At 37.7% G+C, this 13599-nt stretch overlaps 1 protein-coding gene across 10 annotated transcripts in view; it reads right to left on the bottom strand.

Moving 5' to 3' along the window:
• mef2d (myocyte enhancer factor 2d) overlaps nucleotides 1-13599 on the bottom strand; it is a 161983-nt gene that overhangs the window by 78121 nt on the left and 70263 nt on the right. For all 10 annotated transcript variants that reach the window (XM_055228222.1, XM_033981253.2, XM_055228221.1 and 7 more), the window contains one exon: nucleotides 6529-6887. In XM_055228222.1, coding sequence (XP_055084197.1) covers nucleotides 6529-6582 — 54 coding nt within the window. In that variant the 5' untranslated portion in view covers nucleotides 6583-6887. The remainder of the gene's footprint in view (nucleotides 1-6528; nucleotides 6888-13599) is intronic.

The raw sequence follows: 13599 nt of genomic DNA, 5'->3' as shown, positions 1-13599 counted from the left end.
GAACAGAATCACCGTTGTAAACACATGAATGACACGTGTTCCTCTCCAGTCCGACCAGAGGAGCACAACGATGGAGCAACCTTCACGAGCAGACCAGGCAAGGTAACTGAAGAGGACTCACCGATCTATAATGAGCAGATTTTTAATAAGAAACGCAACTAGCAATTCTACTATTATGTGTAGAGAGTCCATGGTTACTACATATTTTTCGTGTTTTGTCATCTTTCTCATCTTTCTCATATCTAAAGCATGAACCTCTGGCTATGTACTCCTCCGGACAATTTGAGCTTAGTTTGTCTGCATTTGATCTGAAACTTTTTACTGCCCAATAATCAGGAAATGCACGTTAGAATACCAGTTGTTGTTAGCCATACTGCCAAGGCAAAACTCTGCTCTGGTCTCTGGAAAATTGTGAAAAGAGCTTAGAAACTCATTGCAGTGAATAATTAGGATGGTCGGAATGCATAAGGTAAGTGAGGAATAACTTGGACCACAAACTGCAAACTGTTTTAAATGAACTTAACTGGAGAATCGTATCTATTTTGCATGTTTTTGGGTTGATGGGGGAAGCGCCTGGAGGAAACCCACACAGGGTTGAGGCATTAGTCAAGCTATTAGCCAACGTGCTGCCATGTTGACCACGAAGGAAGAAATTTATAGAATAGAAATCAAAGTTGCCATACAAATAAATACTCAAGATTCAGCTCTATATAGAAGAGTGTATGGTCCATATTTCTCTCCATCCTCTGTCAGTGCACCATGTCTGATATCCATTACAAATGAGATCTCCCAAAGCAGTAAGTACCTCCTGCCTCCCCGCGTGGGTAATGCTATCTTTTCTATAGGCCTGTGTATTAGTGGAACCGCGGGCTCCCAATGTAATCAGAAAGAATCTAATGAAGAAAGATGGAAGGAAGGAGAGAGAGAGAAAGGAGGGGGGAGCGGAGGAGAGGAGATAAGATTGTGAAGATAAAGCCCTCCACGTGACCCTTCCCTTCTCCTCCTTCTTTCCCACGCTGTTTTTTTTTTTCCTTTTTTTGTACATTTTATTCTATCTCTCCTCCTTACCTCCACAGTACAGGATTGCTGTAATCTCCACAGTACTGTAATATGAACAGTATCATCCTGCAAGTTGCTTTTATGGTAGGTTACTGTAATTGGCAAAGGTTTTGGGGAAATAATTAGTAGGTACGGTAAACTACTGCAATATTACAGTAAAATGTATTATACTGTACTGTAATATTACCTTAATTATTACTATTATTTTTAAAGTTACTGCAAACATTACAGTACAGATGGGCTACTATTACAGTGATGGATTTAGGTGGGAAAAAACTGACCAATCACTGCAGAGCTTCACTTAGCAGTGGATGAGACAGAAGAAGAAGCATCCAGCTGCCAGTAAGTTATTGTAATATCTACAGCAAACTATTGACAGTCTCCGAAAGCACGGCACTTTGGCTCACTCATAGCTTCCTGATACCGCAAATTAAATTATATCAGGGTCGTATCCGGGGGCAACCAACTCGGCGCCCCCTTCTGTTGCCCGGGTACCACCCCTCCTCCTTCCCCCTCCTTCATATCTCACCTCATCTCCTCCTGTCTCAGCCTTTATCACTGCTCTAACTGCCTTGTATATTCACAGGAGAGGTTGGGGAGATAACAGATATTGTGTGAAAATTAAAATTTTAGAATATATAGGTTATAACGTCCCTGGAACAGAAGAATGCCTTGCCCAATGACACAGTGACAGTGCACACAGGTATATCTGTGTAAGCTCTTAGTTGTCCAGGTAGGTTCCACAGTCCTACTAGTCCTACTGGTCTTATACTTGTTCAGATACAGCTCAAGATCATTGATACCTGTTCAAATGACAATCTAGGTTTGATACTAGTTTTAGAATCGATTAGTATCTGATTTTCAATACTTTTGACAACACTATAATTAAGTAGTTTTTATCTTGATTTGATTATATTTTGACTGCCTTAAAATGAGATGGAACAGGCATAAACAAGTCTTGTTTTAATTAAAATAAGAAAAAGACATTAAAAATAAAATGCTACTGCACTGGAATACTATTTGTTCTAATGGCAGACTTTAAAACTCATTCAAATCTAGTCAACATCTACTCAAATCATGATAAAAGTATTGTTTTCTGGCTATATGAACTTATGTAAGATTGTGCTTTTTCTTCTGGAACCATGAAGGGCCTTTCTGTGTAAAGTTTGCATATTCTGCCTGTGTCGCTCCTCCAACTAGGTACTCATGACCATGGCCCTTGCTCAAGTGTCTCTCCTTAGTGGTATTGATGGAAGGCTCAAAGTACAAAGGCAAATTAAAACAATACTATGTACATTTATAGATGTGGCATGTCACCTGCATGATTCCAAACAGAAGATTAAAACCATAGTTCAGAACTTGAAGATAGTCAGGTTTGTGGAGATGCGAGCCTAATCATAGTCAGGACATGTTTTTCAGTTCATAAAAACAACCAAAATGGAAAAAAAAAAAACCTATTTTTATTTTAATTTATTTGTTACATACTGACACTGTAAAAACCTGTTAATTTGTGTTATTATCAGGGTTAAATTTCAAACTTGATCTTGATCATGTACTTTTCTAGCAACATACCTTTACTCATACAACAGTAATAGTACACTTAGCTGAGTAAATTATTTGGTTACAAGGTTAAATTTATGTTGACAATATGAAATAATTACATTTGATTTGTTTTTCTTGCAGTGCTCCTTCAGATAAGATCGTTTGAAAAAACAACAACAAACAAACTGAATTTGTGCATTATTTAACCATTTCTCCTTCAAATTACATTTACTTAAAACTATAAAACAGATGAGTGGTAGTTTTCCCAAATATTACCACTTAAGTATTACTCAAGTATTACTAAATTTTGAGCAATTTCTGAGACCACTACTGTGAAACCTTACTTTTACTTGAGTACAACTTTTGGCTACACTACCGCCTCTGCAACTTCAGTAACCAAATTGAATTCAAATTGCCGAAGTAGTTACACCAAATTTCATCAGTGCTGCGCGGAGGTTCTGGTACAGTCAAACCATATCAGTACCTTATTCTCTCTGCTCTTCACCCAAAATGAATCCTGATCTGAATCCAATCTGCTTGACAATCCCTGGCTTGTCTCCTCTTTTTGTCCGTGTAAAAAATGTGTTCTTTGTCACTTTTCCAGCCAGGGCCCACACTCCGCGCGCTGTTTGCCTAGCCGAGCTTATGGCAGTGTCTCAATCAACACGTGGGAGGGGAACGCGCACAGTGTTCTCCCGATTCAACGCTAACCACTCTGCCACGGGAGCGAAGAAAAACGACAAAAAGCTTTACCGACTGTGGTGAATTTGGGTGTCATTTCATTTGAGGTGTTGCAGAAGTTGCGCTAAGGCGTTAAGGCTAAATGTAAACTTTGTAGAGATGGAGAACTGGAGTGATATCGGCGGTTGTTTAATCCTGTGGTTTTCATCGATGTTTACTGGCGTGGAAGTAACTCAAGCAGCCACCTGTCATATACTTACACTTATACTTACTTATACTTACTTTCCATCTGTTTTTTTACACTAATTAGCTAGGAACTTGAAAAATAAAAGTAAAATGCAAAAAAAAACAAATTAGTACAGTTTTGATACTAGTATGCCATGTTTTTAACTCTAGCCATGGCTGCAAAATTAATCACAATCAAATCAAAATTGCAGTTTGAACGGATGTAAAGAGCACCATAAGTACCATCATTTCCTCCACAAACTAAATATGCTATCTTATTCTGCATAAAAAACACTAATCCTGTAGTTTACATCTGTACAAACATGTTCTAAAATGCATATGTGTACAGGTTTTTCAGTTTATATTCCAATGTTTTTGTAAATTCTTCTGAATGTTGAACAGCAACCTGCTCTAAAACATATATCACAAATCTAATTGCAGTGCTTTGACAGGAAAAACGTAAAATTGTTCAGCCCTAACCTTGACTAAATCTTTGGTCCTTGTTGAAAAGTCAGGTTGCTAGTAAGTAGGATTGTCAAAAGTATTGAAAATCAGATACTAATTGATATTAAAACTAGTATTGACACTAATTTGAGAAAGTATAAATCCTAAAAAAGTCACATTCACGGCACAGAAATGAACCATTCCTGAATATCTTGAGAATGATCTTGAGCTGTATCAGAACAAGTATAAGACAGACTAGTATACGCCCATGGACCACTATGGCTACAGTGAGAAAGCATTAGCTAAGTGTCTTTTAATTGTCGGGGCCCTGTCAGAGCTAATTGTTTATTTGACGCTATAACTGTGAATAACCACAGAGCACGCCCCTTTATCTCTTTATTGACAAACACATGGACACCTGATCTGAACGCCGGCTCCGCGGACTGCTGCGGAATAATATGCTACTGTTCTGAGCCCTGCAGGCATCCTTAGTTTCTATTTACGCACGTGAGCTTATGAGGAGTTAGCAAACATTACAGCTAGATATGATTTTTTGAATTTATGATTGGCAGTGGGATAATCCTACTAAAATCAGTGTAGATATAAATAAATGTCCTGTAAGTATTTGAGCAAAATTTGTCTTGCCTCAGCACAGACATATTGTATAAGCAGCTCCTGAGGTCAAAATAAGTCAGTTGTGTACTGTTTGCTTCAAATTATAAAGTGTTTTACTGCCCAATAATCAGGAAGAGCTTGTTAGCATGCTCATTGTTGTTAGCTTTATCGTTACAGCATTGTAGAAAGCTCTAATAAACTCATCAAGGTGAATAATTAGGATGCTCGGAATTCATAAGGTAAGTGAGGAATAATTTCTGACAACTGCAAACTGTTTAACAATGATCTAGTTCAGTTTTTTTTTTGTTAGTTTTTTTTTCTTATATAGAGGGGACAAACTATGGCAGCCTTAAAGACCAAAAATCGACCAAAAAACAGTTACAGCCAGCATCGGGAGTTGTAAAATTTTAACAGGTAGAGTGGAAAACCAAAACAACCATAAGTACAACTACTAATTAATCAGTTTGCCGTGGTACAAAGTTATTCCTCACTTATTTTATGCATTCTGCGCATCCCAATTATTCACAGTGATGACTTTATAAGCACTTGTCACAACTTTCAGAGGAAGTTGTGCCTCCACGGTAATGCTAACGATATCTAGCATGCTAATTGCGCACTTCTTGATACAATAAAACACTCAGTACACCACAGATCTAATTTGGGCCACCTTAAAATCCAAATTATGCAATGACATTGTCAAAAGTTTTCAATACATTACCATCCCAACCACACAAGTCGCTCTTAACCCTTTCCCATGATTTCCGAATGTGTGAACTATGCTCCATATCCGACAATAGGGAAGTCAAACTCATTACTCAATCTCCTCAATGGACCGAAAACCCATTTAGCACTTTTGGACGGATCATTTACGCGTCTATTCTCCGACAATAATGTTACCGGAGGGACTAGCTAGCTTTATTTTGCGTTGGTATCGTGCTATTCTTGCCTGTTTCACTTGAGGCAGTGCTGGGGTGCTCAGGGGCCTCATCACGGCCCCGTAGAGTCATCCGAGCCTCATAAAACACGCTGCTATTGTTGAGTTATGGCCCCCAGTGAAAGAAAGCCATATCCTTTATGCGAGATGGGAGGTGTACCGTATCCCCGTGAGACAGAACTAGCTTGTATTCCAGTCATATTTATGGAATTTGGATAAGGAGAGGGGGAAAATAGCGAGTCTTAGGCAAATAATTTTCATGCTCATTAAAGCGAGGCGTATACTAAAGTTATATTTCTGGTAACAAGTGTTTTAGTGCTTTGGATAGTAGATTGAAAGCTGGAGAAAACGCTATTGGGTCATCCGTCACCGGTAGAGCGGTCAGATCCGTTGACCTACTGGTTGGTGATTCCAGCTCCGACAGATGAATGCTGTTGTTGTGTCCTTGGGCAAGACACTTAACCCACTCCCCAGTGTCTGTGCACACTGGTGTATGAATGTGTGTGCCTTCAAGTTGGAAAGTGCTATATAAAAACGTGACCATTCACCATTATCCAAGTAACCATGTTTTTATATTAAAGGAGTTCTCTGCATGTAGAAGTTATGGATTTGCCTGAAATGTTCCACAGTGTAGCATTTAACGTATCTATCAACATGAAGATAAGCAGGAGAAGAGTCAAACATGCTCAAATAAAATGCATGTTTTTTTTGTTTGTTTGATTACAGGTGTTTTTATTTTTCAAAACTAAAAAAAACAAATAAAAGTAAGACAGATAAATGTAATGCCATACTGTGGAGCTTTCCTGTTAAATATCATCTCCATAGTGGAAGAGCATAGTGCACCTTTAAATATAATTGGACATATCTGAATTCTGCTCATTGACTTGTCAGAAATCCGCAATGTTTTTCAGTAATGTGTGATATTTTTTACTTGTCTTTTTTCCTCTTAAGCAGCCATATTTCCACTTTCACGTCAATCACGCCCATCTTAGTCCATAGGCGTAGACCTCTACTCTATGTCGTCGTACCTGTCTGTTGCGTTCGTCAGTGATCCTCTGAATCTGAATCTTTTTCCTCCCCATGATGGCAACGCGTGGTGGGAGGAGCTGGGGGCGTGGTCAGGTCACAAATCACCAATCAATGGCCTTCGTCTTGTGTCAGTGCGCTTCTCTTCTACGGTGTATCCTATTGGCACGTCAAGAGAGCTTGAAGATCGTCTAACACCGAGAAGAGTTAAAGAAAAAGAAAAGTAAACAAAAAAGAGGGAGGAGGAGGAGAGGGTGTGATGTGGCGGCGTGGTTTCAGATCATGTTCGACTTCCGGGTCAAAGGTCGACAACACTGGACACAGCTGGTCTGCCCTCCTCTTCAAGTCAGATGGGCAGCTCCTGTGAACACAAAACAGAAAACTTGTATTATTTTTTCATCCTAAATGTGCAGAATGTAAATTTTTTGTCTTAAATCGGAAGATAGTAACAGAGTTTTTAGATAGAAATTTAGAGCCTTGGTGAGTTTGAGACCTTTATTATTACTATAGAACACGCTGAGATGAAGAGGGGATTACAACAACATAACAAAGTTTAGTGTACTAAAGTCGTTCTTCGTCTTCTGTAGTAAGTTGAAGGGTTGAATATAAAATTATACAAATACAAGCGATGTACAGTGGTCATAATGTTTCAGTAGTACTACTACATCCACATTTGACCACATGTCTGCCTACGGCAAGATTTAAACAATGCCATTATACACATTGGCCTCATATTGTAAAACATTAAAAACAAAATAGCAACTCAAACAACAAAACTACAGAGGCTTCCAAGTGTCAAACTCCAAATGGTATGAACAGATACGTTAAATTCCTAAATACAGATGCTAGCTTATGGGGGTAAACAAAGTCTGAGCTATGCAAATGAACAAAATTTACAACCAAAAACCTCAAACTATCAAATCAAATAAGAAAAATCTGTGTTTATCCACAGTGACCCACTTTCCACTGCACACGACCCTCGTCTCCCACATATGAATAATAATCATAAACGGTGCGTGGTGCATTGGAATTGCCAGTGAATGGAGTGCATGTCTAACAGGGCTCTGGCAGGCGGGGGGCGGAGCAGGAGGCCCCCAGGGGCCCACAGCAGAGAGGCTGTGCTGTGTCAGCTTCATTAGAGGCATCACCGCCACATCACTGATCTGCAGGTCGCCCGCGGCAACCGGCTGCCCGCCTGACATGCTCAGCGTGAGTCCCTGATCGGAGACGCGACCGAGAGCAGCGCTACAGTCTGTGGAGGGGTCTGTCACATGAGTGAGAATGAATGGTACACTCACATGATAAATGTACAATATAATTCAGCAATTGTAAAGGGAACACTAATGAAATAATCAGATTTAATATATAAATTAAATATGTTTTTATTATCATAGAGAGTGAAGCTGCCTATAGGGAATTATGAATTGTACAGGCTATAGCGAGAAGGGCTGCACAATATATAGTAAAAATACTGATATCACAATATTGGCTGAAGTAATAATAAGCAATAAGCAAAAATAAATATACCTCAACAACTCAAGGTTCCCCATTTTACAGAAATGTACTGTTTTTGAAAGGAAATTTGACAAAAAGGCAGACTGTATTCATGAGTTTCCTTCTTAGGTCATGCATTAGACTTGGGTTGGTCTTGGTCTAGTTTCTGTTAAGCTTTTACTTTTACACAGTTTGACTAGTAAATAAAGGTATGAACAATTTTTTATTGAATAAATTCTACTTTACCAAAATATATATCAATATCTCAATAATATTGTTATTCCAATACAAAACATAGTTACAGAATATTGCATGTTTCTTATTTCGTGCAGCCCTAGCAGTAGGCCTGCCACGATGACACATTTTGAAGTGCGATATATTGCTGAAGTAAATATCGACAGTAAACGATAATACTGAAACCAAAACATAAGGCAGAACTATATAAATAAATAAATAACAGAATGCAACACTTAAGTCGTTAGTCTGTATCTATAATGAGTCATAGAAGTTCATAATTCAATTTTCTATGGCTCAAATCTCATCGTAGTACAGAAAATATATATATATATATATATATATATATATATATATATATATATATATATATATATATATATATATATATATATATATATATATATATATAGCAAATGGATGTCCAACTTTACTGACTCATTCTCACAAGTAAACCCTTGAGTAACAATTTACTATATCATGACACAGCAATCCCACGTTTAACATTAACGCAAAAACAGCTCCGTAAACTCTCCCCTTGAACACTCACCACGTTGGAAACATAAAAACAAACAAACCCCGTCTTATAAATAGCCTTTTTCAGAGCACGGCAGCGGCTGAAACATTAGCAACCCAATGCTTCTGTAAATACACCCTGCTCTCATGAATGAACCAGAAGACTGCAATCCAGGAATGGCAAGCACCGTTTTAGGCCCGTTACGACTATTTATGGAGCCTTAAAAATAGCTCTCTCTCTATATATATGCATTCGAGTCAGTGAAACATAGTCAGGATAGCCCTCACACACACACACACACACACACACATTTATAACTGAAATAGCCAAGCCTGTACAACCACCGAACCGGCTTCCCTGCATTGTTGACATTCTTTCTACCTGGGAGAGCCTTGCCGTGATGGAGGAGCACCCCTATTTGCAAGTATTCTTTGCAAACAAAGCATGTGCGCTAGTTTGTCGTGGGACTGACGTGTCTTTTGTTGCGTTCGGAAAATGGTTGGCCTATGAATTATGCACTGATGGACAGATGCGGCGGAGGAAGAAAAAGGAGCGGCGATGATGTTGGCATGAAAAGACGTTTGTGGAGTGAAGGACAATGGCGGTACAATAGCAAATAGTACGATCAGATATAGTAGGGTGTAGCACGTAAACAAAGCGGTTTTAGGTTTACTACAAGGGTTGGCTAACAAATTAGCATTGTTAATTTTAAGTGTAATTTTGTTGGAAGAACTTAAAGGATGCAATATTATGCTAAAATGAGCTTTAAACTGTTATATTTTTCTTCATTCACACTTGTTTCATTAATGCATTAACTAGTTGGCATTTTCCCTGAATTGTTGCGTCACAGGTAAAAATCTAGACTTCTATTGTGCAGTTTTTTAAGCCCATAAGCCTAAGATAAAATTGTGTTCAAAACAAACGCAAGGCTCAAACCAGGACTAAACTACTGTAAACGCAGATGGCTTGAAAATTAGGTCACAACAGAAAGGGCACTGGTGCAAAATTGGCTGACCAAAAAGGCAAATAAATACAGCCACATTCTGAATTTAAACTGTTTGTTGAAAGTAGCGATAATATTAGCACTTTACATGATTCTCAACATTCTTAAAAAGCTATTTATTTTTCATTATTATTCATTATTTAGTTGCCATGGGGCTGAATTAGATATTGCTGCCTTTCTGCACCAACAGCCTCTCTGACCATCCATCAAGCAGATCAGATTGGAAGCAATAGTGTGTTGCCTAAGGATGGGAGGATGGATATTAAGTGGATATAGAGAAAGATGCCATTAAAGGAAGTGTGTACAGCCTGAGCTTATACTATTTTTTATACAAGAAGATGCTAATTGAAAGTAAACCTGAGTTGCCAATGCCTTAACGTGCATATTGGGTGGAGCTGATGTTACGCTCATTTACTCCACTTCTTTATTTATACAGTTTATGTTTCTAATTGGAAAATGTTCTACAGAACCAAAGCACCAAATTATAATGTAAACCACTTTGCCACCATGTCCAGTGTTTCAGTAACTAAGAATAAATCAGCATTACAGTTATCGGTGAATGGTGTATTTGATTTAAACATGTCTTACATATAGTGCTAGGAAAATGTAAAATGGTGGGGGGTGTTTTAACTGGTAAAATGACATAGATGACACATTAAGGCGAGATGTACCAATGACACTTGGGCCTTTGGCAGGAGGATGGTGCTGGACAATGAATGAACTCGTAAGGAATGAGTCAACAGTCTAGGTCAGTGATGTCTTTCTTACACAGTTAGTCAGTGAAAGTAATACTGTTGCACACTTGACTAACAAACTTAACAATATTTTATGTTATTACCTGGTAATTGTCTAATTTGAATGCAAGTTGTAAAGCACTCCAATCAGTTGTCCAATCAGATTTAATATGCTAACAATTGTAGCAGGCAAGATTGAAAGTATAATTGAACTGTGTAATGTGGTTATTTTCAAGACTGTACTTTTTATCTTTTAAGCCCCCATGACACATAAATAGTTAGATTTATAACTTAATCTAATAAATTATTTCCATTTTCTTGCCATCATATGAAAATTGGTCATATTGAATAAAAAATTGTTGGTTAGGACTAGAGATCGACCAGTGTGTGTGTGTGTGTTTTTTTCACCTTTTTTCAACACATTTTTTTTTTTTTTTTTTTTAATATCAGATTAATAAGAGAACTTTGTAATTAAGTTTCTAAAAATTAGCTTTATTTGAACTAAAATATGCAAACAATGCTGTGTGTACTCTTTATGCAGCAGATCAGCCAAGGCAAAATATCACTGTATTATATGACAAACAGAAAGAAATACAACTTTTTTATTAAAGAAGGTGTATTACTATTTCTGTGGGGTATGAACTGCTAACACGTAACATATTTAGATCACCTAGTTACCTTTTGTTAGTTTTGAAAACTAAAAAGTTTAATTTGTTAGTCATCGGTAACCAAAAGGAGGGTTTGAATAGTGCTTGTGCGAGACCGCATGATCACTCAAACATGCACGAATGATTCACAAAACCACTTCGGGCATGTTTTTGATGAGGGAACAACGTTATAACATGGTAGAAAACTTAAAAAAAAAAAAAAAAAAAAAAATTCTCTTTAAACAAAATCACTGTTTTTCTGTTGTGTTTTGAGTATAGATAAATCAGATTGCTTCTAAAATTACAGTCACCCCATTTTCAAATCTACAGTCATAACCTTTACAAATCTATACCACCTGCTGTCTTTGTCACACTTACAACACGATTCAGAAATAACTTAAACCTTAAGTACCTTATTATTTGCTATATGAATTTAAAACACCCATGCAGCTATTCCACATATCTCTAACAAGGTGCTTTGAGCTCCAGCGGGGGCTATAGCCTTCATTAGTCAGAGAGGGCAGAGGACTAGCCATGGTAGTCGTGCTTCGGTTCAAAGACAGGCACACTCTGGGATTTGTCTTTGGGCTCCAGGCCGATCACACATGAAAAGGCTGCTTTATCTGCCCGGGGTGGTCAACAGTCAACCTTTCAACCTTCACGCTACCGCCGCCCGCTTCCCACGTCTGATGTCAGCCACAATCTGGGCTCTCACACGGGGAAGAGCAGAGGCCTGGAGAGTGTCTGAATACTGGCTGTTTCTGCTGCTGCTCTGGGCCCCCTGACAATGAGCAGATAAACGGTGATAATTAGGAATCTTCAACGGAGCCAGAACAGATCCCTGGGGAACACCAACAAGACACAGGAACATCTCAATTCGTTTCACAAGTGCGAGAGAATTCGTTTTGTAATTTATGTCAGGGATGGTCTCGGAGTGTGATGTGAAGGGGAGAAGAAAGGTATAGCCTATGTTCAAATCTTAGGGGAAATAGAAAAAAAAACTGTCAGAAAATAATGAAAACGTGTCAGCAGTTGTCTGCAATGAATCAATACAACCTTAAAAGAAAGAAAAAAATAATAAAAAATAAACATTTTGGCCAACCTCCTGTTCATCGTAGGCCTGTGCTTCATTTCAATTTTAGATTTGTCTCATTGAGCTCTATCACTGTTCTGAATTTCATTAGCCTACTGGTTCACTGCCTCTGCCATAGAGCTGTTGCATCGGTCAGCATTGCTCATTTTTGCGGTACCCATGTTATATATTTCTAATTTTTGCCAGATTGATCTACCCCACACAAGGATTGGAGCTTTCCGTCAACATTTAGAGGGTCAAAAAAGCAATTGTTTGAAATTAATAATAAAAAGAATTCAAAAAACAAGACAAAACTACATGTCTCAGCTTCACATTGACAGTGTCGCCAGACAATAACAGCCATAGTGATAATGAGGAACCTACAGCGGACTTGGAATAGAACCCTGGGGAATGCCAAGAACACAAAAGGATAACAAGTGTTTCTTTTGTATTTTATTTCAAAGATGTGATATATATTTACTTTTATTTTTTTAAGCTTTCTACGTCCCTAACTCATTTTGAAGAATTTTACAGTACAGATGTAAGTATAATATAGCTGTCAAAATAGGATAAAAATCCAATAATCCCAGAGGATAAATATAGTGGGGTTATGGCTGAAAATGGCATTTCTTTATAAGCATTTACACAGTGCGTGCAGCGAGAGCCATTTGGAAACTGCTTCTGCGGTCTATTTTATAGCCATAATTGATGAGCTGAACATGAGATTACACAAGCTGCAATAACATAAATACTACAGCTCCACAAAATAAAATTATTGTAAAATTCTATATGTTCTGTATAGATTCAGCACTGCAGTGACGATATAACATACATTTGATAAAACTAAGTAGATTCAGAGAGGTCAAAATGTAGCATTCAAGTTACAAAAGTATATAAAAGAACAAATTAAACTCATATTTAAAAAAAAATTATAACAATACTATGAATGAATTGTCAAACTTGTCTCTTGAGTTGTAAAAAGTAGCAATACTATATATATATATATATATATATATATATATATATATACATATATAGGCGTGGGTTACGGCTGACAATATCCCTTGTTCAGAAAATAAACAACCAGAAGAAATTCACTGTATTTCCTTACATCAGAACATTACAATATATATAATTCAAATTGTTGGTAGTGTTTAATTAACCAAAACATGTTCCATAACACACCCAATAACAGAAAATAAGAATATGTTTAAGACACACCACCCACGCAAAAAACTACTGTCATTACTGTACAGATGTGTTTGCTAATCTTCGGAGAGGGGCCATCTTGGGTCACAGCCTTTACACTGGCCATAACAAAGATTAGGCCCGAAAAGAACAGTTCACATCATTATCCCTCACATCTGCGGCT

Source organism: Periophthalmus magnuspinnatus, chromosome 16 (assembly GCF_009829125.3).
Source record: "Periophthalmus magnuspinnatus isolate fPerMag1 chromosome 16, fPerMag1.2.pri, whole genome shotgun sequence".
NCBI classification, from domain to species: Eukaryota; Metazoa; Chordata; class Actinopteri; order Gobiiformes; family Gobiidae; genus Periophthalmus; species Periophthalmus magnuspinnatus.
The sequence above is the reverse complement of the archived record's forward strand: the minus strand, read 5'-3'. Positions and strand labels throughout refer to the sequence as shown.